At 41.2% G+C, this 24,871-nt stretch overlaps 1 protein-coding gene across 2 annotated transcripts in view; it reads right to left on the reverse strand.

The window, feature by feature from the left end:
* The window catches only part of Abca1 (ATP binding cassette subfamily A member 1), a 123,837-nt gene that overhangs the window by 36,616 nt on the left and 62,350 nt on the right, over positions 1–24,871 (reverse strand). For both annotated transcript variants that reach the window (XM_048338411.1, XM_048338421.1), the window contains exons 8-19: positions 21,038–21,130; positions 18,709–18,949; positions 15,899–16,038; positions 15,431–15,547; positions 11,422–11,619; positions 10,055–10,260; positions 8,851–9,027; positions 6,700–6,922; positions 4,886–5,107; positions 3,411–3,615; positions 1,772–1,885; positions 873–1,044 (exon numbers count right to left, since the gene is read on the reverse strand). In XM_048338411.1, the coding sequence (XP_048194368.1) occupies positions 873–1,044; positions 1,772–1,885; positions 3,411–3,615; positions 4,886–5,107; positions 6,700–6,922; positions 8,851–9,027; positions 10,055–10,260; positions 11,422–11,619; positions 15,431–15,547; positions 15,899–16,038; positions 18,709–18,949; positions 21,038–21,130 (2,108 nt within the window). The remainder of the gene's footprint in view (positions 1–872; positions 1,045–1,771; positions 1,886–3,410; positions 3,616–4,885; positions 5,108–6,699; positions 6,923–8,850; positions 9,028–10,054; positions 10,261–11,421; positions 11,620–15,430; positions 15,548–15,898; positions 16,039–18,708; positions 18,950–21,037; positions 21,131–24,871) is intronic.

The raw sequence follows: 24,871 nt of genomic DNA on the forward strand, positions 1-24,871 counted from the left end.
CCTGGGGCATGGACTCAAGGCCTGAGCATTGTCCCTGGCTTCTTTTTGCTCAAGGCTAGCACTCTGCCACTTGAGCCACAGCACCACTTCTGGCCATTTTCTATATATGTGGGGCTGGGAAATCGAACCCAGGGCTTCATGACTACGAGTCAAGCCCTCTTGCCACCAGGCCACATTAGGTTGAGTACTTGTAAAACGAAGTTTCCAATCTGCAATGGGAGATGTGACTTTAAAAAAGACTTTATATTCCTAATGTCAGTAGAAATGGATGAAAAAGAACCTACCAGTAAATGCTAAAAATTATGTATGTTAGATGGAGGATTTTTAGAGTGTCTTTTTAAAACATTCAACAATATTAGGATATCTTTTTAAATGTTCATCAATATCAATTCTAGGTGGGAAAATAAGAAAAACTAGAAAAGAATATCACCCCTCAAGGTCTATCCTTTTGCAGTAAGATGCTTCTCGCATTTGCTTAGAGACAGGGTTCCTGGAAGCTGCCTTCACCCTGCAACGTGTCTAATCTTCCTTTCCAGATTCTAGTTTCATAGTTCTGACCAAATCAGCTCAAAAGAAGACTCTCTTCTCTATGAACTGTCAGAGCTTCAGGGTCCAAGAACTCCACAGAATGGAAAACAACATGGAAAAGTTTATCAAAAAGGCCCTAGCTGGTTTCAGGCTGATGAAAAACTATCTAGGAAAAAAGTCTAACTAGGAACACACAATCACAGTTACAGAACCTGCTGTTCTCTTTGCCTCCTCACCTGCCTGCTCTACCCTGGCCCCAAGAACCCACTGGCTTTCCTCAGCTATGTGTCTAAGCTCACTGCAGAACCCTGCAGCAGAGTGTGAGGGCCGCACCCTCTGCTTACATGGTGGTTGTCTTCCCTGCTCCATTGTGGCCCAAGAATGAGGTGATCTGACTCTCATAAAAATTCAGTGCCAAGCCATCAACTGCCACCTTCATGCCATCTCGGTAAACCTTTACCAGGTTCTGAATGGACACGCCTAGCTTCAGGTGAGTGGGTTCTTCTTCCATGCAGACTGAGAAAAGAAAGAAGGCGGGGATGAACCTGCAGGAAATACTGATGAGTAGAGTTTTAAAGACTCAGGGCTGTGCTTAAATTTTACGAACTGTTTACTGTCCCCAGCCACTCAGGCCTCAAGAATAAACAGGAGACTATAAATATTTATTTGGGCTTTGGTCCTGGTGATGGGAAGTAAGTGATAAGGGAATGTTTGCAGTCTATTGATGGAGAAAGACTTACAAGAAATTAAAATATAGGATCATTTTTATTATCCTTAAGTAGCTGTATGAAAGGGTCTCAACTCAACATGTCAGTTTGTAAGTACAATGCATTTTAATCAGTGTCACCTCTTTCATCATTCTCCCCCATTTCTCCCAACCCCACCAATCGCCTCAATTTATCTGGTTCTATTTTCCTATATGTACATTGAATATTATGACTGCATTCATTCACCCTTCCTCTATCCATCCTAAGAGCTATTTTTAAAACAAATAACATGTGCATGGAATGGTGGTATATCACACTGTGGAATAGTACTCAGGAATGAAAAGGATTGAACTTTAGATAAACACTACAATTTGTCAAGACAAATATGTCCAGTGAAAAAAGAAACAGTGAGTATTTCATGACCTACTATATGGATCAATTCACAGTGTAGCAGCTGTCTCTTGTCCCTGGTGCAGGAAGGGTAGGTAGCTGTACTGGGGAAGGTTTTTAAGGGAGGGCAGCTTAGCAATACTTACTTTCTGATATTCCTTTCTGATTGGAACCTGGGTGGCTCTTCTCATCACATTCCTCACCAAACCAGTAGGACTTGGTACAAGGAAAATACCAGGGCCTTGGGATTCCATACTGACCTAAAAGCAAAGCATAGCTGTAATCCAAGCTGGGTAGCACCTCCACATTCCTGAGGCTTCTCAGGCCTACTCCCTCCTTGATGCATGTTTTATAGAAAGAACACACTAGAATGAAGGGAGGGGAAAGGGAGCTAACCTTTGCTGAAACCTTATGATGTACATCATGCATTCTGCATCTCTCTGAAGCCTCCCAACAATCCCCATTCTATAGATGGGAAAACTGAGGAGGAAGTAGCTGAGGGATGCTCAGCCAGTGAATTGAAGAGTTGGACTTCGAATATAGCTCGACATACCACAAACTTTCATATTCAAAAAGGAGGCTCGGGTAGTGGTGAATAAACATTTCATAGCTACCTCCTCAAAAGAGCATCAGAAAAGGAACCCAGTAGAGATAAAATGATTGTCCTAAAAATACCTTGTATTTTCATACAAATATTAGAACCTGGGTATTCCAAGGCAGATTCATCTTGAACTTGGTCAGAAAGATTTATTAAGGAAAAGATCAAAATGAATTTATGGACTTATATCAGTTACATGGGGGGGTCCACTGTGAGATCTTTACACACATTTACACTGTATTCCGATTACTTTTGCCCCCTGTACCACACTCCTGGCATCCTTCCCTCTGAGAAATAGTATCCCCAACAGTTTTCCCTTGTTCCATCTTCATCATTGCCAACAGTCTAGTTAGACGGTATTCAATCTTCTTTACTCTTTCCTCGGGAATACCTCTCCCCTGCTAGTCCCTACCCACCCAGAATCTGCTTATCTTTCTTCTCATTCCCCTCTAACAAAATAAATTTTAATGGAATACTATTTAATTTAAATCATTGGAAGGATCTTAGAGCCAATGTATTTATTGCACTAGTCACAAATCTGTAATAGGAAACAGCCCCTCCCTCAAGAGTCCCATCTCTGGGGCCACAGAATTACAGAGGTAAGTCAGCACAGTAGGAATTCCCTGGCTTGCTGACTCAACAATAATCAAATCACTTATACAGGGCCTTTCCAACATTCAAAGGCCAGGCCCACTCTACAAAAGAAGGAAGTGCAAGTCAGGATTTATGTGAAGATGGAGCACCTTGTTCTTTTATCCAGTTCAGAAACTGTTACTTAAACAGAACACCATACTGTACACAACTGGGTTTTTTTAACCCAGTGGTGGTCACCTCCAAACAGCAACACCAAACAGTCATATGCTCTCAGGCAAGTCACTCAGTTTCTTCTAGGCATAATTCTCCCTTTGAAGAATACTGGTTATAACAGTAAAGACTTTGCAGTGAATTATAAAGGACATTTTGCACAATGTCTGGCATATACAAGGCTCAAGAAATAAGTGTCATGGCACAGGTAACTGTTGTACTTTCCAAATCAGCTGCTTCTTTGACTAAGTGTCATGAGTTTAAAATCCAAGCCTCTTTCTTTTAGGAAGCCCAGGGCCTGCAGAAATCCTAGCACAGAGAAAGGAAGGATCTGCAGGCAGAAACTATCTCTGTCTACCATGCGGCCAAAGCTCCCGGCATACCTGGGAAGACAGCTTCGATGTACCATGTCATCACCCCATAGAGGAAGGTGTCAAACAACATCATGGACACAGCAGTGGTGAGACTGAAGCCATCTTCCTCCATAGGACTCTCAAAGAGGTTGTCCCACTGCACCCCAATGCCTTGCTCCTCGAAAAGAGCAAAGTACTCACAGCCAAACCCAAAAGCCACAGGAGACAGCAGGCTCTGAGAGAAAGAGGCAAATGGCAATTATTCTATTTCCTGTTTCTCACATGTTCCTATTACTTCTAGTATAAATTCTACCTGGAGACACTGGAATTTGTAAAATAGATCAAGTATAGGCAATGGAAGTCTTCAACCTCAGAGTCCCTTTAGGGGAGTGTGCTCCCTTACCGAATATAAATTGACTCCATTTATAACCACTCATTATATGCACACATTTCAGAAACACATGAGGCATGAAGCCGTGTAGAACTTTTAAGATTTTATGCTTCCAAAGATATTTCAAGCCTCAGCAATCCATGCCACTCCCTGTACTGACATTCATCAAGGTCTTTTCAAACTCATTGCCAGCCAGTGAATATTCAGGATCACAGGAGTTTATTTCGGGTTGTTGATATCTATCGAACCCAAAATGAGGGACAGGAAGCACCCTATGAGTTACTATGAGCTTCTTTCCTAAGTGGCCTAGAGCCATGTTGCTCTTAGAGGGTTCTCCTGCCATCAAAGGCCAATCCTTTGTGGGGGGAAAAAAATTGTCCAGTCAGGGGTTTGTGAGAAAACAGGGCACCTACTCCTCACAGTTATTCAATTCAGAAAATATTACTGAAGTAATACAGTACATCGGACCCAAGAAAGACAAAGGTCAAACATGAGACATCTCTGACCTCGAGACCTTTCAGTACTATCTGTGCCTGTGACTTAGTAGTGAGCTTAACATGGTTTAAAAAAAACCAAAAACCGGGGCTGGGGATATAGCCTAGTGGCAAGAGTGCCTGCCTCGGATACACGAGGCCCTAGGTTCGATTCCCCAGCACCACATATACAGAAAAACGGCCAGAAGCGGCGCTGTGGCTCAAGTGGCAGAGTGCTAGCCTTGAGCGGGAAGAAGCCAGGGACAGTGCTCAGGCCCTGAGTCCAAGGCCCAGGACTGGCCAAAAAAAAAAAAAAAACCCTGGGAGATAAAACGTAGAAATGCTATCACCTAAAGTCATTTCCAAAAGTCATTTATCCCCCAATCAGGTTCAACGTAGTCTGGTCTCTTTTTTGTTTTATCCATTCAATTCAATATAACCAGCATTCACCCACAGGACTATAGATAAACATTTTAATAAGATACAATGCCTGCCTTCATAGAACACAGAATTTAGAAATGAGGATGGCATTCCTCTGGGTCTGTTTTCAACTTGCTGCTTCCATTCATGGACTACAGAAGGGAGGTCAAACCTCAGGAATGGCCCTGACCACCACTACTACAGTTGGGTCAGCAACTTACCGCAAAAATCTTGACTGAAAAGCCCACATAGTCTTGCCACGCCACGCACAGGACATAGGGCAGGTACAGCGTAAAGTAGATGATGCCCCCACATGCTGCTGCGAGGTTGGCCCGGGAGAAGAGTGTGCTAATCAGGAAGCATTGCAGGATGGTCACCACCGCAAACACAGACAGGAAGACAAACACCACACTGGGGTCGCTGTAGGGCAGCAGGTTTCCTAACTGAGGAGGAAGATACCCATTAACTGTACTATTTTGATAAGCCTTAGAACTCATTTGCATCATCTATGGAAAAACTGCTAGAGTTTATTTATACTCATTTTAGAGATGAAAAGCAATGCTGTTCCATTTTCCCATGAGAAAATCAAGGCCACAATCATGCAGCAATATCAAGGCAGAAATGGGAACAGCATAAAGTCTACGACTAACCACTCCATATTAGTGGATAATTTTGCTGTCTATTTCTCAGCCATCCAGGGCGAAGTGCAAGATCCTATCTCAAAAGCAAACTAAAGGCAAAAGGGCTAGGGGTCTGGCTCAAATGGCAGAATACCAGCCTAGCAAACATGATGCCCTGAACCCAACCCCCAATACCACAGCAAATGAAACCTTTATTTATATATGTTGCATTTGTACATGAAATAATTATGGAGGGAAGAAATCCGAGCAGCATATTAATGTGTAGTGCAAACAGAGCTGCAAAGCCCAGAAAATCCATTCATTAAAGGAGTGCTTCTATGACTGTCATTAGACAGTATCCAGATGCCAACATCTCTGGATTAGTAACAGATACAGAACCACCTGGCCCTGGAGCACATCCTTCTCAGGGGGTGGGATAGGGGATGTCAGGAAGAAGGGCCATGGGAGAACTTTAAGAGTGGGATCTGTAGGCTGGGGATATAGCCTAGTGGCAAGAGTGCCTGCCTCGGATACAGAAAACGGCCAGAAGCGGCGCTGTGGCTCAAGTGGTAGAGTGCTAGCCTTGAGTGGGAAGAAGCCAGGGACAGTGCTCAGGCCCTGAGTCCAAGGCCCAGGACTGGCCAAAAAAAAAAAAAAAACAGAGTGGGATCTATGGGTTCAATGACAGACAAGCACAACCAGCTTTTTGTTCTCCAAAGCACACCATTGGGTTGTCTCAACTCTCCTGTCTGCCCAGTCCTACATCGTGTACATTCTTCCGTGGGCATTGATCCCTGGTAAACAGCCATAGGCCAAACTCTGTCTCAGACTCCACTTCCAGAGAACCTAACTTGTGACAGTGCATGTCCTTCTGATGATTGTTCCTAGAAGTTTGGAATCACTACCTAATACAAATAGCAACAGGTACAGTTCAGTATGTGCTTATCAGAAAGCATAAGCCCTTGGTTCTAGTCCTACTTGCTTATGACCCAATTGGGAAAGCATTGCCTCTTTCTGGACTTCATTTTTCCTAACTCTAAAATGAAGGAAATGCTGATGACATGCAAGTCCCCTTCCCTTTGTTTTTTTGTTTTGTTTTGTTTTGTTTTGTTTTGTTTTTTCGGCCAGTCCTAGGCCGTGAACTCAGGGCCTGAGCACCGTCCCTGGCTTCTTTTTGCTCAAGGCTAGCACTCTGCCACTTGAGCCACAGCGCCACTTCTGGCCATTTTCTGTACATGTGGTGCTGAGGAATCGAACCCAGGGCCTCATGTATATGAGGCAAGCACTCTTGCCACTAGGCCATATTCCCAGCCCCCCTTCCCTTTCAGATCCCAAGCTGTCCTTCTTCTCTTCCCTTAGCTTAGATTGGGATAGGAGGAGTTCCCTAGCAGAAGGGAGCAAAAGAGCAGCCTTACCTTCAAGATGACAACCAGTAGGCCGGCACTCACAAGTAGAGGGATGAGACTACTGATGAACCAACTAAACCAGAGGATGCCGTTATCCAGGCCCATGATCCGCATTGTCTCCTTCAGCCGCGCCTCCTTCTCATACACGATGCCCTTGATGATCACAGCCACAGAGTAGATCCATGCCAGTGTCATGAAGAGGGGCATTGACCGGCTCATTACCCGCAAGAAGCTGGAGACATCAAGGAAGAGAGGAATGAAAGTTAGGCTCATGGGGCCAGGGCCTCAGCCTACATGATAGAGGACTCCATGTTTGGGTCACTAAGGGCAAGTTCCTCTGGACTCCAAAGCACATAGTACTCTGTGAGCACTCTGACAGAAACAAAAACTAAGCTGACAAAGTATTGCCAAGCAAAATTCCTTTGGGAGGATGAGGCTTGCTTTAGTAACTTGGTGGCATCTAGTTCAAGGTAGGTATTTTATTGTAAGGGTGATGTACAGATGGGTTACAGTTGCATGCGTAAAGTAATGAGTACATTCTTTATTGAATATTGTTACCCCTTCCCTCATTTTCTCCCACTTCCTTTCTTCCCCCCACCCAACTCAACCTCCCGGCCAAGTTGTAAAGTTCATTTCCAACATAATGTCTTATGAGTATCACTGTTGCATTAGTTTACCCTTTATTCTTTACCTCACCATTTTGTTATTCCCCTTTCTTTCCCCAAATCAGATAGATGTATATACAAGACACAGGGTACCAAAATCAAAAAGAGTGACAAGAAATAAACCAAAGGGGGAAAAAAAGAAGGAAATAAAAAGAAATAACGTCACACAGTACATTAGAAAAAAACAAATCTCTCTTTTCCATGTCTTAAAGTTCATTTAGATTAGCATTATTTTATATGTTCATATGTACATAATAGCTATTGAGCTACTGTGATCTTCTGCTAAGACTATCCTAGACATATACTAATTATTACAAATGAGGGAAAACATGGAGCTTATGTTTCTTTGAGTCTGGCCAAAGTACTAAACAAAAACCAGAAACAAATCCAACCTAGTCTCTCACGTAAGTCCCATGTCCTAGGTTGATTCACTGTTGACTTGCTTAGTTTAATTCTAATCGTGGATCAGAAATACACATCGGACAGCTGGTATTCATTATATTTCAGATTCTACCCTAGCAGAGGAAATGCAGAGCTGCAAAGAAAGAACCACAGATTGTGGACCCTAAAACTTGAGGCTCAAGTCCAGATTTTACTACTTACATGCTGACCATATGACAATAGTCAAAGGCTCTTAGGAGCTCGAATTTATGTGAGCTCACCCTAACACATCCTTTCTAGAGTAACTCACAGCTTACAGGTCTTTACAGGTCTGGCTAATCATCTTGAAGGTGAAAATAAAAGTTTCTGATGACCTAGAGAAGCTAGGGTTTGCAATACACACACATACACACACACACACACACACATACAAACATAAACACTCATGTAGGCATGCATACATACATGCACACAAACACAGACACACACACACACACACACACAGAATTTCGAAGAGAGATTGCATATTTGAGACTCTTGCAATAGCTATACCTCTTCCCATTCTCCCTCCAAGAATTCATTAGCTTCAAAGGCACAGTTCTCACAATAAGAACTTGGCAGCATAGTGACTTCGCCCTCAAAGATTATCTAAAAAGTCTAAGACAGGCAATTTTTTTCAGCTGCATTTTGTTCAGTGTTGTTCAGCTTTGGATGATTTCAAAATGTGGTTCAATGAAACTTGAAAGGAGTTGACAAACTTATAGGAAATCAACCTTTATATGTCTAGATTGATGTTTCTGAGTCTGAGAGTCTGTGCATGTATGTTCTTGTACATTTATCATGGTATTTTTAATTTTCCACCTAGGGCAAATCTTAAAAGGGTAGAATGTACAAAATTTTTAAAAAGGCAGTAAAAGGAGGTTGAAAGGTGTTAGTTGTATGTGCACACATAAGTCTGTCTACAATGTGGGCAGTATTGTTATTCATCTTTAGCTGGCATGTTATTTTCAGATTGTTCACCCATACTTACACACACACACACACACACACACATTCCCCCTACAACAGTGTTCTTTGGCTACAGATTAAGGACAGTGGCTTGCCGGTAACTTACATGTCATCTACATAACAGGGGTAGGGCATCTGTTGCACATAGACACCAGTTTTCTTCTCAGAACCGGTCAACACCCTGATGATCGCCTGCTCCACCACATCCTGCAGATAGGCAAAGCCTCCCCAGACATACCGCATGTCTTCAAATGGGTCAGCCCGAGGACCAGGGTCCCAGTACCTAAAACCAAACCACAAGTGAATGAACATTCCTTAGGATCACAGACTGAAGAAAAAAAAATCCAATCACCCACAGGCCCACAGAGGCACTCTCTGTTTTTGTTTCTTACTTTTCAGTCTCTGGTTACATGTACATGTATTTTTCGACAAAAATAATCAGAATGAACATACCCTACTTCTTCCTAGATTAATTTTTTTCCTCATTGTCTACATAACATTGCATCAAGTGGACATAAAAAATTTACTCCATAATTCTCATTTTATTGTTTTTATCCTATCTAGCAGTGAAAGTTGAAAGGGTTTTCTTTTTTCCTTTTCACATATTGCTTTAGGGTTAATGTCCTTCAGTAGAAATTCTGATATTTTTTGACCATAGAAATAATAGGCTCCAAGCAATAAATACGTTTTCATCAAAATCACGTCATCAAGGATTTTTTTTTAATTTCTACCAAATTATTATTATTATTATTTTTTTTTTTTTTTTTGGCCAGTCCTGGGCCTTGGACTCAGGGCCTGAGCACTGTCCCTGGCTTCTTCCCGCTCAAGGCTAGCACTCTGCCACTTGAGCCACAGCGCCGCTTCTGGCCATTTTCTGTATATGTGGTGCTGGGGAATCGAACCTAGGGCCTCGTGTATCCGAGGCAGGCACTCTTGCCACTAGGCTATATCCCCAGCCCCCAAATTATTTTTTAAAACAAAGTACCACAGGACACTGGTGACTCACTTCTGTAATCCTACTCAAAAGACTAAGATATGTGGATAGAAGTTCAAAGCCAGACCAGGCAGAAAAATCTGTGAAAGTCTGACCTCTAAGAAACCAGCAAAAAGCCAGAATGGAGGTGTGGATCAAGTGGTAAAGCACCAGTCTTGAGCAGAAAAGGCTAAGCAAGAATGTGAGGACCTGAGTTCTAGCCCCAGAACAAGTACAAAAAAATACATTAAATAAATAAGTAAAATGAAGAACCTACAGTCATCATAGCTGCTCTGACTTGCCTATGACTAGGCTGATAGAATGGAATTCAACTTACGCATCCTTGATTTTATTGGTCCTTTCCACATTGTCAATGTCCATTCGGATCTTGTACTTGACATGACGGGGCAGCTCAGTGCTGCCTGGACTGACACCTGTGAACACAATACCAGCCCAGAACTTCCTCTCATCCAGCAGCTCCATGGACTTGTTGATGAGTCGGACTTCGGTCGATATGGGTTCCAGCTTGTTCAGGTTGACACACTGATGGGAGACCAGCCTTGGTGAGAGCTCTGGTGGCCAGGGATGTAGGCCAAAACACAGCCTACTCTGAGAAGCAAGAACTAATTGCTTGTTAACTAAATGCCTGATTAAATGTAACATTATTAGCCAGGTGCCAATGGCTCATGCCTGTAATACTAGCTACTCAGGAGGCTGAGATTTGAGGATCACAGTTTGAAGACAGCCCAGGCAGAAAAGTCCCCATGAGACTTATAACTCCAATAAACTACTCAAAAAAAAAGCAGAAGTAGCTCTGTGGCTCAGTGGTAGAGCGCTAGCCTTGAGCTCAAAGTGGCTCAGGTACAGCACCTAGACCCTGAGTTCAAGCCCCAGGACTGGCAATAATAATAACAATAATAATAATAACATTTTGGGCTGGGAACCTGACTTAGTAGAGTGCTTGCCTAGCATGCATTAAGCTGTGGTTTTGATTCCTCAGTACCACATAACGAGAAGTGGCACTGTGGCTCAAGTGGTTGAGTGCTAGCCTTGAGCAAAAAAAAGCTCAGAAACAGTGTCCAGGCCCTGAGTTCAAGCCCCAGGACTGGCAAAAAAAAATTAATCAAAAATATCCAATCCTCTCTTTTTCAGTCTTCTAGAATAGATTAGTTTTTAACTAGAATTTAAGTGAAATACTAGAAGAATTTAGGCATAAGTTACTCGTATTGCTTTAGTGAAAGGAACGAAGTGAAAACAGTGATCCTATCTTGTTTTCCTCTTCATTTTCTTAGTAATGAGTCATAACAACTAGTCAACAAAACAATACATTCAGAAAAAGTTTGCTCATCTCTGTTAAGTGCCATCATTTCTAGAATTTTCTTAATTTTCCTGAATTAAATTTCAGTTTTACAAATAATGACTTTTTAAGGGAGTACAAAAGGTATGAGAATATCAAAATGCACGGAAACTTAAAAGACAATGGATAGTAGGACTCCTATCATAAAGCTAGCTAAGTTTTTTTACTCATCCAACCATTCAGCCAACATTTACTGTCTTTGGTGAATCAATCCCTTAAAGGATATTGCTATAAGTGATACTACACATTAACTCCAACATTTCCTTTTGTCTCTACATTATTGAAAGAAGGTTACAAAGAAATAAAGCCCTAAGCCTTTTTAGTTGAAACACATAACAGATGCTCACCTCCATGAAGCGTGATATTGTTTGGACTGCCCGGTTGGTCTCATTGAAAGCCTCTCTCCAGGTGTATACAGAGCCATTGGAGGACTGAATATCCTTTGGGTGTTTGGCCAGAAATGCCATGATGTCTTGGGCTGTCCAATCTAAGCCATCCAATTGCTGTTCCCAAAAGTGGTCATTGCTTTTGCTTTCCAACAGCATCTGTCATTCCAGTGAGACCAAACAAGTGAACATCTACATTTTGATGCCAATTACCTACTTAGAATTGCTCATTTAAACAGGGAGACTGTGAAAGATTACCCATCACAACACCATAATCATATACTAATTCTAAATAATTCTAAATAAATCAGGCTTAAGTATCTTGATTAACAAATGTCTTCAGAGATTTTTTAAAAAGCCACTAGAAACTATCCTTTCTGCTAATAAAAACTGGATGGTATTTCTTTGCAAAATCAAAAACAATGACAACGTAGAAAACAAACAAAGTAACAAAAAAATCCTCATTTCCATTTCTCTGAGTTCATTTCAATTATTATTTTATATGATTATATGTACATAGCTACTAAGCTTTTATATTCCTCTCCTAAGAATATCATCCTTTGGTCTCACTGTGTGAGTCTTTTACCATCCAGTGTGATTTATAGGCACATTCTAGTTACCATAAATGAGGGAAACTATGCAACCTATGTTTGGGGGGGCATATTTTGCTTAATATAATTTTTTCCAAGTCTTTCCTTTCATAGTGCTGTTAAGTACAGGGCTGAGACTCAAAAATCAAGATTAGTCTGAATTCACAGTTCTTACATTCCCAAACAGCTCAGATCCACAATATTAACTGTAATCACACTTAACAATATTATACTGAGTGGCCAATACATTTTATATCTCATAGTATTCTAAGAGTGTGGTATAGCTTTTGTACCCCCCATTTCACACACAGGAAAATTGAGGTTCAGGAAGGTTAAATATCTAATAAAAGGGCACAGAGCTAATAAGTGGCAATGCCAAGACAGGAAACATAGGACTTCTGATTCGAATATACCTCTATATGGGATCGAATATACCCTCTATATGGGATCACCTTTCTCTTTTGAGATACAGTCTGATGACCCCAAGTAAAAGTCCTAGTCTAGACTGAGCTTAGTTTCAAGACATCATATCGCTGGTTAAATGAAGTCAAAGGCCATCTTTTTCAACATCAGGACACATGGCTCATGATGCAAAGGAGGCCTACTTTCCACTTCTTGATCCTTCACCAGCTGCTCTTCACCTGTGTCAGTGTGATAATGGGAAAGCCAATCTGGCGCTAACCGGCAGATCTGGCAGCTGAGCAGAGGCTGCACAGATGTGCAGCCAAATAGCAGAGCAATGCAAGCTCAGAAAAAAAGGAGACATGTCTGCAACTCTCCTTACAGTTTCCAGGGGAAAGAGGAAGCCCCAGGGCTACTGAACTGAATCTCCAAGTGTCAGAAAACTGCCTTTTATAATCAGTTTTATTTTCACCAAACATGATATGTCTCGCCCCACACTGTACCTTTACATTGATTTTAATAGGAACAGAATGCTTTTTCTGCTAATTATTGAGTTCCAATTTCTCCCCACTTACAATCACTACAGCAATAACATGTTCTCTGCAATGTAACTTCTTTAAAGTGATTTCTGTAGGAAATCACTTTTTAAGGGTGTAGGATCCACCCTTAGGGGTGTGTGGATTGGAGGTACACAGGATGAGACTTTTTTATGGCTCTTGAAACTTTCATTCCAAATTGCTTTCCATCAGGGAATAACAATTTACACTTCCATCAGTAAGACAAGTAAGGATTTTTGTTACTAGATACAAAATTAGACCTCACAGAAGTTCAGTTCATCAGCAACTCTAAAACTAGTTTGCCTAGATTCTTGAAATGAACAAAGAGGAACAGCGAGAAGGGATGTGACATGGAAGGTGTTACCTCCTTCCCAGTGTGGCATCTGGGCCAGATAGCCAAGGAGAACAGCAAGGCGCAAAGGACCTGACCAGAGAAGTTGCTGTGCACGTGGCCTCTGTGGGAGCTTGAGAGGACTGGGGGACCCGAGACTGCACAGGGAGGGGCAAGCAAGAAGGAAGCAAGGTCTACAAATGAGGGGCTGAGAGTGACTTAGAAAACTCTAAGGGGCAAATCCTTTTCAGGTTCTATGATTTGAGAGAAGTATCTGCTGAACTTCAGGGCAATGCAATAGGAAGAGACAGGGTCCAAGGCCAGCAGAGACAAGAGCTAACTCTGCAGAAGCAGAAGCCTCAGGCATGGCCTCCTTATACTAGACAACAAGTTGCATGAGATGCTGGGGACTGAAATGTCCAGGCTTGTGGAATTAATGTTCCTTAAATCAGAGAAAACAGTAGTTGGTAGTAACGCTCCTCTGACACCACTCAGAGCTGACAGTTCCTGAGTCTTCATCCCCAGCCCAACCTCCTGCACTACAGATCCCCAAAGCCATGATCCTGGGACTACCCCACACCCACCCAGCTAGAAATCAAGAATCATCTTGCTGTCTCCTCCTTTCTCCTCTACCACCAAGCCACTTGACAGGTCTGCAAAAGCATTATGACTGTTGCACTCACTCACATAACCTCTGCCTGATCTCTCCCTTCCATTTGTCATATCCCGGTAATGCATTTATATCTCCCCTTGCTCGTAACCTTGTGCTGGCCCCCAGATATTAGAGATCCTCACCTTGACACAAGGCTCTCTAAGATAACACTGTGCCTTCCACTCCTCCATTTCCTACCACACACTCAGAATTCTCCCAGCTAGATTCCTAATGTTTATAAGGGCCTTAAGAACAGAGAGCTTTATGAGCATATAGAGCATAGGGAAGCCATTTATTTGTCCTCAGATCAAAACTCATTGATCCCTTTCAACAGGACCTCTGTCATCTGTGGAGACTCAGAGAAAAATAAGCTTAACCTAAATGGAGGTTTGAAAGAGAAAACCAGGAAGAGGCCTGAGAGTACTCAGATCTATAGCATTGTCTGTGGCTAGACTGAGTTATTCCTTTGCTAGGGGAGACTACAGTCAAATAGTGACCCATTCATATAGGGCATGAGCTATTCCTATCACCCAATATCATTCCTTCCTCACTCAAGTCCCCTGTTGAGAAAGGTACCAATTAAAGGATTCTGCAGGGGCCTCTGGCATCTCCATCATTGGAAGATTCCTCCTCAGTTGTTAGGAATCCAAGGACAGTCATAATCTCTAGAAGGGTTTGCTCCAAGTGGGTAAAGTGTCAAAAATCCAGTGGCCCCAGGATCAATGAAGTTCAAGACAAGAAACCTGGCAAAAGATCCTCTCCTGCCTCTTAATGGCAGCATGGGCAAAAAGAGGAGGCCTCTCTCACCATGGCAATAGGAAATAGTTTAATGATTCTGACTCAGCCCAAGGCAGGGATGATATGATTAAATGGCTCTCAAGTTCAGGCAAAGGAGATGTGCTGTTCTTCCCAGACTGTTCTGCTTTTGAATCTAATAGTTTCCAGTGCACTTATCCCTTTCAAGTGGCTCAGAAGCATGAAGTGCAATTCCCTTCGGTGCAGTATGGGTAGCTGTGCACTGGTGCAGAGCTTTGGAAACCATATTGCTGACCTGTCTGCAGATGGGGCCACACATTGGCTGTCACACATCCTTCTAAGACCTACCAAGATATAAGAAGGCTAAAGAAGATGCTGAGGCTGGCTCAGCAACTGGGATGGGAAATGCAAATAGTCAGAGTCTTTTAATCACCCAACTCTACCTTCAACCACTGACCCACTAAATTTTATACACAACTAATATCTGGCCATGAGAAACCTTGATGGCACACCACATAAAGCTACCTTTGAACCATAGCTGATGTTTCTGTAGTAATGGCAACATTGTGGCTTGAACTAAGCTCATGACATTAAATGAAGAGTTCTCATCTCAGTCATTTGTAAGAAAGTGGCTATAAGCTCACTTCTCAAGTGAGCACAGAGTCACCAGGGGGAAACTCACCCGAACAAGGTCCATTTCTTGGCTACTCTCCATGAAGGTCCAGATCTTAGGGCTGAGCTCCTGCCACATGCCTTCTAGATCATGAAAGACAGCCAGTTCCTGGAAGGTCTTGTTCACCTGGTGTCCAGAAGGGAATCAGGAGTCACATAAAAAAAAAAGAAGGGAAGCAGAAATAATGAGCAATTCAGTGATCCTGTTAAGACGCCCCATTCTACAACAATGCTTGACCAGTCTTCTCCCATCTCACAAAAATTGCTTATCTGAAGCTACGATTTAAATACCTAGGGCTTTGGAGCTGGCCCTAAACAATCAATCCTAGTCTGAATCAGCTTTGATATTTTAAGGTCCCAGAAAAGCCATGAGTATATTTCATCTACTCCATCTGAAGCCACCTTAACTTGCCTCCCCCCCCAAAAAAAAAATCTTGAAAGATTCATAAGGAGGGACTGTTGGTCTGGGGCAGCTTACCTCAGCCATAACCTGTCTTGTGGCTGGAGTGTCTGGTGTATACAGGATCTTTCCAACAAGCAGGGGTTTGAGAGCTTTCCAGATAATGCGAGAAAGAGGACTAGACTCCAAATTCTTCATCATATCATTGCAGTAAGGAGCTACAAATATGACAGGAGACAAGTGTTCATTCAAATACATAGCCATATGCTGGTAGAAACATGCAGGGTTTGGGAGCCAGGAAGGTAGTACTGGTACAAATCCCAGCTGGACCACATAGCAACCATGTAACAAATAGCTTTCCTTGTCTGATCCCCTGTTTTCCCCTGGGTAAAAATAAAGTTCCATATCAACTACTTGGCAGAGTGTCAAGAGGATTAACTGAGATATTTTCCATAAATCCTCCAGAATAATGCTTCAGTAACCAGAGCTTCTTATATCTCACAACTGAGCCAGTTTAGGAAAATGTTTCTATTGTATACTTGTCCCCATGACTTTGCCTTCACACTTGCGTGCCAACCCTCAGATCTCTGTCTTCACTAAAAACAAACAGGACAACCAGAGGGCTGGATTTAGACTTTTGTTTTCGTCTTTAAAACAGAAACCCAACATTTTCCCTTTAATCAATACATCTTATCACAAGGATACTTATAATTTAATGACAACTCCAAAATTGTAACAACAGATGGGATTGCTTATCCCTGATTTTTTAAAATCATTGAGACAGGCTTTCCTAGTAGTTCATGCCTTATAATCCTAGCTACTCAGGAGGCTGAGATCTGAAGCTCACAGTTCAAAGCCAGCCTAGACAGGAAAGTCATGAGACTCTTACCTCTAATTAACCAAAATAAAAACTGTAAGTAGAGCTGTGGCTCAAGAGTAGAGCACCAACCTGGAATGTAAAAGCTAAGGGATAGCACCCAGACCCTGAGTTCAAGCCCCAGGACCAGCACACACACATAAAATAAATTACTGTGAGCTTTTCAGATTTTTTTCTTTAAAGTTCTAAATAGCCTCTATATGCTTCAATGATGACAGAACTGCAAAAGAGGGGGTTGTGAGAGATCAAAGCTATGGCTTTACTCATACTCAGCAAGCACTTGGCTACATCTCTGGCCCCAGGATATAAATATAAACACACATTTATGTGGCATTTGTGATCCACTGCATCAGCTTCCCAAGTGTTGGGATTTCAGATGAGTTTCACACTGAGCAGCTCACAATATTTTTTTAATAAAGAAAACTTGCTCACAATTATATTTATTGTTCAAGTAAAGGCTTGCTTGGGTTGACTTTCAGGCTGGGAGGCGGGGTAAGGAGAGGAAATGGCATTAAGTAAAACTGCCTACAATGCCTTCCTCTAAAGCAACTTGCAAATGTCTGGAAGACACTAATCCAGAGGCTACTGTGGGGTCTTGTGTTACAGTAACGTAGAAAAAGCTGATACGTCCATCTGTGGCTAGAAATGAGGAAAGGCCCAGCAGCATCATATTTTCAAGGCAAAGAGGTCATTGTCTATGACTGTAACATTGATCCACACTGCTACCAGGCACAAGACACACACACCGCCCCACAAAACTGCCCACGTGCAGCAAGCGGATATGGAGTTACAAGGCTCTTTAACACTGCCTTGTGGCTAAGAACACAAACCAAACAACAGATCAAATGTCTTGAGTGTGATGGTGCATACATGCCACCATTGACAGGTGTTTTGGAGGCAGTGTGGTTTACAGGGAAAAAGCCAGGAGCCAGAAGAATTCGGGCTTGAATCCCAGCTCTTGTGGATTAGCTGTGTAGTAGCTCTGAGCAAGTCACTTCCCCCCTGCTGAGCCCATGAAATGTAGGGTTACAGATCCTACTCTACAGGGTTATGGTGCCTGCAAAATGAGATAACTTAAACAGAATGTAGTATACATTGGAAATTTTACAAAGTTAGATTTTTCCTCTTTGTTCTTGAATTTTATTTTTTTATCATAAAGGTGATGTACAGAGGGGTTACAGTTACCCTTCCTTGTTTTCCCTCAGTTTTTCCCTCCTTATCCCCCTCCCCTGACAAGTTGCATAGTTCATTTTCACCATAGTGTCTAGTGAGTATCACTGCTGCATTTCAAATTTAAGATTTTAAGTTAATGGTTATTACTACTCTTATTGTTGCTTAGTTTTAGTGTCATGTTAAAGCTTACCTCACTCATCATAATAACATTTTTTAAAATACTAGTACCTTATTCTTTCTCAATTTTCCAGCTTTGCTAAGGTTAATGGACAAATAAAAATGATATATATTTACAACATATGTCCTGACGTTTTGATGTAGGCATCCATATGAAATGGTTAAAAGAATTAAGATAATTAATGTACCCATCGTCATACATAGTTGTCACACGTGTATGGCAGGAATACTTACAAAATCACTTCTCTCCAAAAGTTTTAAGGAGATATATAGTGTTATTATCAATGGTCACCATGTTGTACATTAACTTTCCAGGACTCATTCATCTCACATAACCAGGCCTTTGAACTCCTAGATCCACATCTCCCATTCTTCCCAGCTCCTGGCAACCTCCATTCTACTCTCGTCAACTTTTTTATATTCTATACAAGTAGGATCATGTAAAAAATTGTCTTTCTGCCAATTTCTCATCCATGATTACTCCAGAAAATTAGGACAGGCTAATTTTTAATCGTTTATTCATTTTGAGAAACACTACTATATACCTGACATCTGTTAATTCCCAAAGAACTGGGGACAATTGGCTTCTCCAGAGGGGAAGGGCCAAGCCCAGAGCTAAGGCAGGGGTGGGACTGAGGCTTTGGTCTACACAAATACTCACTTGTAGAGTTGTCATAGAAGCTGTCAGCATCTTCCTCGGTGCCATTGCCTCCAAAGAGGGCTTTGTAGTTGTTGTCCTCATACCAGTTAAGAGACTTGATCTTCAGTCCTCCGCCTTCCGGGTGGCCACAGACAATACGGGACACTGCCTGGTATATCTGCGTGGAGGAGCCGCTACCATTCACATTGGTTAGAAACATCACCTCCTGCCGCATGTCGCTCCAGCTCCTCATGCTGAACAGCTAATATTAGGAATTGGAAGGAAAAGGAGAGAGAAGGGAAGGAAAGCAAAGAGGAAAGTAAAGGTTGAGGACAGAGAAGATAAAAGAAATATCTTATTCTCTTGACCCTTCAAAAATCCATGTCCCAGAACATATTGTGTCTGACATAATCTCAAAGCCTCGTGGTGAGTTTGCCGGAACCTCCCTACCCTATCTGTGGTCTTGGGACATAGCAAGTTAGACAATGAGCCATTCGTGATCATAGTGACTTGAAAGTATTCTATTGAGAGAAGCTAGCAGCTCTTGATCATCTTAGATCAGGAGAAAGCAGGGCACAAAAAGCTGCTGCCAATGAAAAATGCACACTGTCCAGTTGGAGAACTTCCCCCACATCAGCACAGGAATATCACCTGCTTTCAATTCATTTTTGACCTCCAACACAAAGCAGAGCCAGTGATAACAGAAAAAGGGAGTGCAACATATCCTGAGCTTAGAGGCAGCCTCCCCTGCTAGATCTCAGCTTTGCTTCCTCCAAGGCCAGAAATGAACCAGGGGGCGAAACATGGCAGGAGAGAATCTCAAGAGCAATAGGGAGTAAGCCAATGGCAGTTAATTGAGCCCTGGAGAAATAGATGTGGACTTGCAGAGCAGTCTCTCTTTCTGTCACCTGGAAGAATGCCAGTTGGCTCAGCTTTCTCTGCCCAGCCAAAGGTCATCAACCTTCCTAATGAGAGTCACAAATGACAGGCTGGAAGGGGCTGCTTCTGAAAAGGGTTCCAAAAGTTAAGCCTCTTCTGTCAGAGACACACGAGCGGGATTAAAAGAAAGAAGACAGAACAGAAGGGAATGCATGAAGAGTGCTGGCACTGTTTAACCCTTGAGTTCTCTGTAATTTCCAAGTATTCTACTTTCTCCATGATGAACATGCAATACTCTATTTCTTTTTTCAGAAAGTAAATTTTTGTACTTGGAAAAAACAGTATAGGCATTACATTCATGAGTTAGAGAAGCAGCTGAAAATAACACTGTGGGCTGAGCCTGGTGTCTCATACCAGGAATCTCAGCTACTTGAGAGGCAGGGCTAAGAGAATCCATTTGAGGCCAGGCTGAACAAAACAAGATTTCAACATACAAGTTAGTTGTGGTGGTTCATGCCTGCAATCCCAGCTACAGACAGGAAGACCAAGGTCTGAGGCTGGCCTTGGATAAAAGCAAGACCCCACCTGAAAAATAACTAAAGCAATAAAAGGCTGAGGGTATGGTTCAAGTGGCAGGGTGCTGGCTTAGCAAGGTTGAGATCTTTAGTTAAAAAAAAAACAATGTAAAAAGGTCTGGACCAAGTCTGAAAAAAAATTCTCCATAAATTTTTATTTTCCTGTGTCCTATACATTAGAGAACATATTATTTATGATCACTGCTCAACTCAATTCCTTAGATAAGAGGTCTCTATACAGCTTCTCTTTTGCAAGCATGATTTGAAAGGAAGCTAGAAGTCAGAAGAAGGCTCAACTGCTTTCCCACCTACCTACAGGGCCTCTGTTCTGACAAGGATTGTTCTAACCCATGAGTGAATATGCAGACCTAAAAGCCAGCCAAGAAGAGACCCTATAACCCAAATCAAACTTCACAGGTTAGATTTTACTAAAGGAAAGGCTGGATTGAAGAATAATGTTGTTTCCATTTGTTTACAGATAGACATTTCAGTGAAATGTAAAAAGACTTATTAATAAGTCTTGCTAGTAAAGAGGCTACAAAGAGGAAACTGCCAATCAGATAAAAGCAGCATATGAGGGGGCGAAAGAGAATCCTCTTCTTCACAATGTGTGATTAGGTAGGGACAGAGAACTCATGGGAGAAAGGTCTAGACTAGAGATGTGGCTATAAGCCTCTAATTAGCTCTGAGACATCACTGAGCTCCAGTTTCTTCTCTGAAGTGAGTAGATCAAAGCAGATCATGTTTCAGATCATTTATGATTCTAACATTGATACTGCTTCTTACATGATATTCAACTTTAAACGACTATTTTAGTCAAACTCAGAACTGGGAAGGAAAAAAGAAAAGGCACTGTGGAGCCAATCACTTACTTACATTAGAAAAACACAACTTACCTCTTGGGCCAGACTCCCAAGACTATCCAGTAAAGTTCTAGTAGCTTCCACCAGTTGCTGAATTGGGAAGGAAGATGTGGAGTTTAGTCCTATCTGGAATGAGAAAAGAAATACTTTTGTTTCTGAGCTCAAATATAAGCCTGAAAATAAACAATTAAAACCATTCCCAGTCTCCAATTAAAAAGAAACAAGAAACTAACTTCTAACCAAAAGAAGGGACATTACAAGTACTATAATTGGATGCGTGCAGGTTTCATTTTTTTTCTTCCAATAACAATTTCTAATTCTTCAATGAATAATTTTTTAATGTTGTAGGAATACATACCTAAAGCTAGTGCATACATAATGGATAAAAACATCTCGTGCATACTCATCATCTCAATGTCAGTGCATGCATACCCTAGCATTCAACAATGCTCACAGAATATCACTTTCCCAGGGTTCTTTGCAGGAAGGTATATTTGTACATTCCCTGTCTGGCCCACATACTACCATTACTTTGGATTTTGAAATTCCAGACAGAAGCTGGACTGCCCATCACACCTTGACTAGCCACCAAAGTAGTGGCAACCACAGGTGCCCAGAAATGTCAGGTGTCTCTTAAACCCCAGACCCAACGAGGATCCCTGGTCCCCGTTCCCAGCCATCTATTCCCTAATAAATACAAATTGGTGAACAATTCATGTGACACTTAGAATGTGGTGTCTTCATCTACATAAATTTACATCTTCATAGGTAATGACTTTCCTTCAAGTTTTTAATTTCAATGTCTTAAAATTGGAATCAAGCTTATTTTTCTTATTTTACAAGTTCCACAATTTGGCAAAACTCCATATATAAAGCAGGATGTACTACATAACAGTTTTACCTCTGAGTGTTACTGTTGTCGAATATAAACACAAGGACCTCTCTAAATCTGCCATGAGCATCAGACCTTTACAGAAACCACATCTCCTGATAAGCCTTTGTTGTACTTGTGGTCTGCTGGCTTCTTTAGCTGAGTGTTTTTGGTTTTGGTGTCTAACAGAAGCATTAGCTCAATCTACCCATAAATAATAAGGTAGAGCAGTCAATGTCATTACAAGGATCCTTTCCACGCTGTTTGTTTCAGAATAAAGTGTTTTCTAGCAATATTGGAAACCTGAAACCAACACAAACTTCCATGTTCAAAGGAATGATGGCTGGAGTTACATATGCAGGTATAGCTGATATTAGTCTCTCTCTCTCTCTCTCTCTCTCTCTCTCTCACACACACACACACACACACACACACACACACACACAAAATTCAACTTCATAATCAAGTTTCAAGCTTGGATTATCATTTATATATTTTTACTTAAAATTTGATTTTACTTTTCTGTGCATAAATATTATAAAATACAAGGAGGGGACTGATGTAAATTAAGGAATGTTACACTAGAGACATGACTCAAGTGGTAGAATGCCATCCTTGAATGAAAAAGCCAGTGGCGAGCTCTGAGTCCTGAGTTCAAACCCCAATCAATATGCTGTCTCTCTCTCTCTCACACACACACGCATGTGTGCGCGCACACACATACAAATAATAATGTTACAAATGGATATATTCTACCTCACATCATTATTCATGAGTAAGTTCTTTATACACAAAAGTAAAAAGGAAAGTTTAAAACCTACAGGAGAAATATATACTCCCTTTAACAAAATATAAAACATGAACTAATTAGGAAAAATGAATCTACATGTTAAAAGTAAAAGACTATGCCTACAATACAAGATACCATTAAAAAAAAAAAAAGCCAAAGACTTTAATGAGCTGGGCTCAATAAATGTTGGTTGAATGAACTGATTTGTTTATAGATAATCACTACATAAATGAAGACAGATAAAGAATATTATGAATATATTTGAAATCACAGCCAAATAGAAACAAGGACAAGATATCCTTGAAATTAAATGCAATTGAAAGTGATTTTTCAATTTACAAAAATCATATCCACATCTAAGTTTTTCAGGGACTCTAATGCTAAATAAAGTGTGAGTATGCATACATTTGCATAGTTTTTTCAACACAAAGTATAATTCATTTTCCTCAGGCAGATGCATGCTACAAAGCAATCATTGGGATATTTCAAACTTTCCTTGAACACTTCCATAAAGTAGAAGAAAATCTATCTTGCCCAGATTAAGAAAGTCTAATTTAGGGTTAGGATTAATATTTCAAATCACCAAGTAAACCACATGCCACACATAAAACCAGAAGTAATCACTGTCTTATTCTAATAATTTCCATAACAGCAAAGAATTCCTTTGAAGAACACTGTAATATTTTTATAAAAGTAGGAACCTATGAAATTTATGCCTAAGAAAGGTATTGCTCTTTTAAATCATAATTAAACAATTTGAACATCACTTTTAAAGTTGTTGTGTTTCACTCATTAAAATACGTCATTTGGGGCTATTTCTGAGTGTAATTAACTATATGGACTAGCATAATTTAGGACAAAAATCAAACTTTAATTTAGAAACAGCAACACTTTTCAAGAACAAAGTAGTTTAATTAAGACAAAAATATCTGTGCAGATGAAATTGGGCAGTCATATTAGCACAAGGCTAATTTCACCAGGCTCTCCTACAGTCTTGTTTTCCTTTCCCAAAGAAATGCAGTGATGGTAAAGACTGTAAAGGAAATCTACACAGTATATCACTGAATCAAATATATAATAGTAAGGGTTGCAATCACTTAACAAGATAAAGTGTCTTTTGTAAACAAATGGCATCAGAATAAAATAAGGTCAAAGAGCATCTCATACTTTCCACAAATGTCTGAATTTCAGGTAGTAAGAAAGGAAAAGAAAGTGTTTTCTCCCACAAAACTCTACACAGCTGCTTTCAGGACAATGTGTAACAAATTGATGTCTCAAGCCCTACAAAGCCACTACAGAGAAGATAAACCCCTGTATTCTGAGTCTTAATCCACAATAGTGAAGACAGAGCTAAACAAAGGTCCTTTAAGACAAGGCCCTTTGTTTACTTCTTACCCATCAGCCCCTGGGTTTATATACAGCTCAGCTGTGAGGTCACTGGTCTTCCTGGAATCTCAAGGCACATTTACTTATGAATTAAGTTCTGCCCTGGTGGGAATGTGCTGCATCAATCAGGAGACATTTGAACAGAGGTCTCCATTCCAGGCAGAAAGTGTCATCAGAGACAGAGATGATCTAACCACATAGTCTTATAATGTTCAACACCTAAGGTAATGCTTCTACAGAGATACAAATCTCTTTGCCTGACCCTGCCCTCAAGGATAAGACATCATATTCCTATCACAGAGATGATTATGAGCCAGGATGAATGTTCTAACCTAGATAACTCCAATGTCACTTTCTCCCTACTGCACACCACCATGTCCCTTATTGGCAGAAGCTCATGTCCTTGAGCTGGGTGGGAGCTCATCAATGAAAATGGGGTAGGAAGACAGCCCTCACAGAACCTGTAAAGAATTCCTCAAATAACCAGGCCCAGCCTTAAAGCATGTTCTCAGAACCACTAGAATGAAAGCCCCACATATTCCTCATCTACCTACACCTTGGTCGAACTTTCAGCATCTATCTAAAACAGTTCTTGGTACAAAGCAAACATATGAAGAGAAAAAAAAAAACACCTACCTAGATTTTGTTAGATGAATATCTCATGCTTTGATCATAGATGCTCTGCTTTCTATCTCTCTTTGGTTTGTGAATTAAAAACCCTAATGGGGAGTGTTTATCATACATTATGGTTGTTCTCAGAATATGAGCAAGCTGAAGAGGGATCAATAAAAGCTTGGGACCCTGAGAGAATACTTCAAAG

This window comes from Perognathus longimembris, chromosome 1, assembly GCF_023159225.1.
Source record: "Perognathus longimembris pacificus isolate PPM17 chromosome 1, ASM2315922v1, whole genome shotgun sequence".
Taxonomy (NCBI): Eukaryota; Metazoa; Chordata; class Mammalia; order Rodentia; family Heteromyidae; genus Perognathus; species Perognathus longimembris.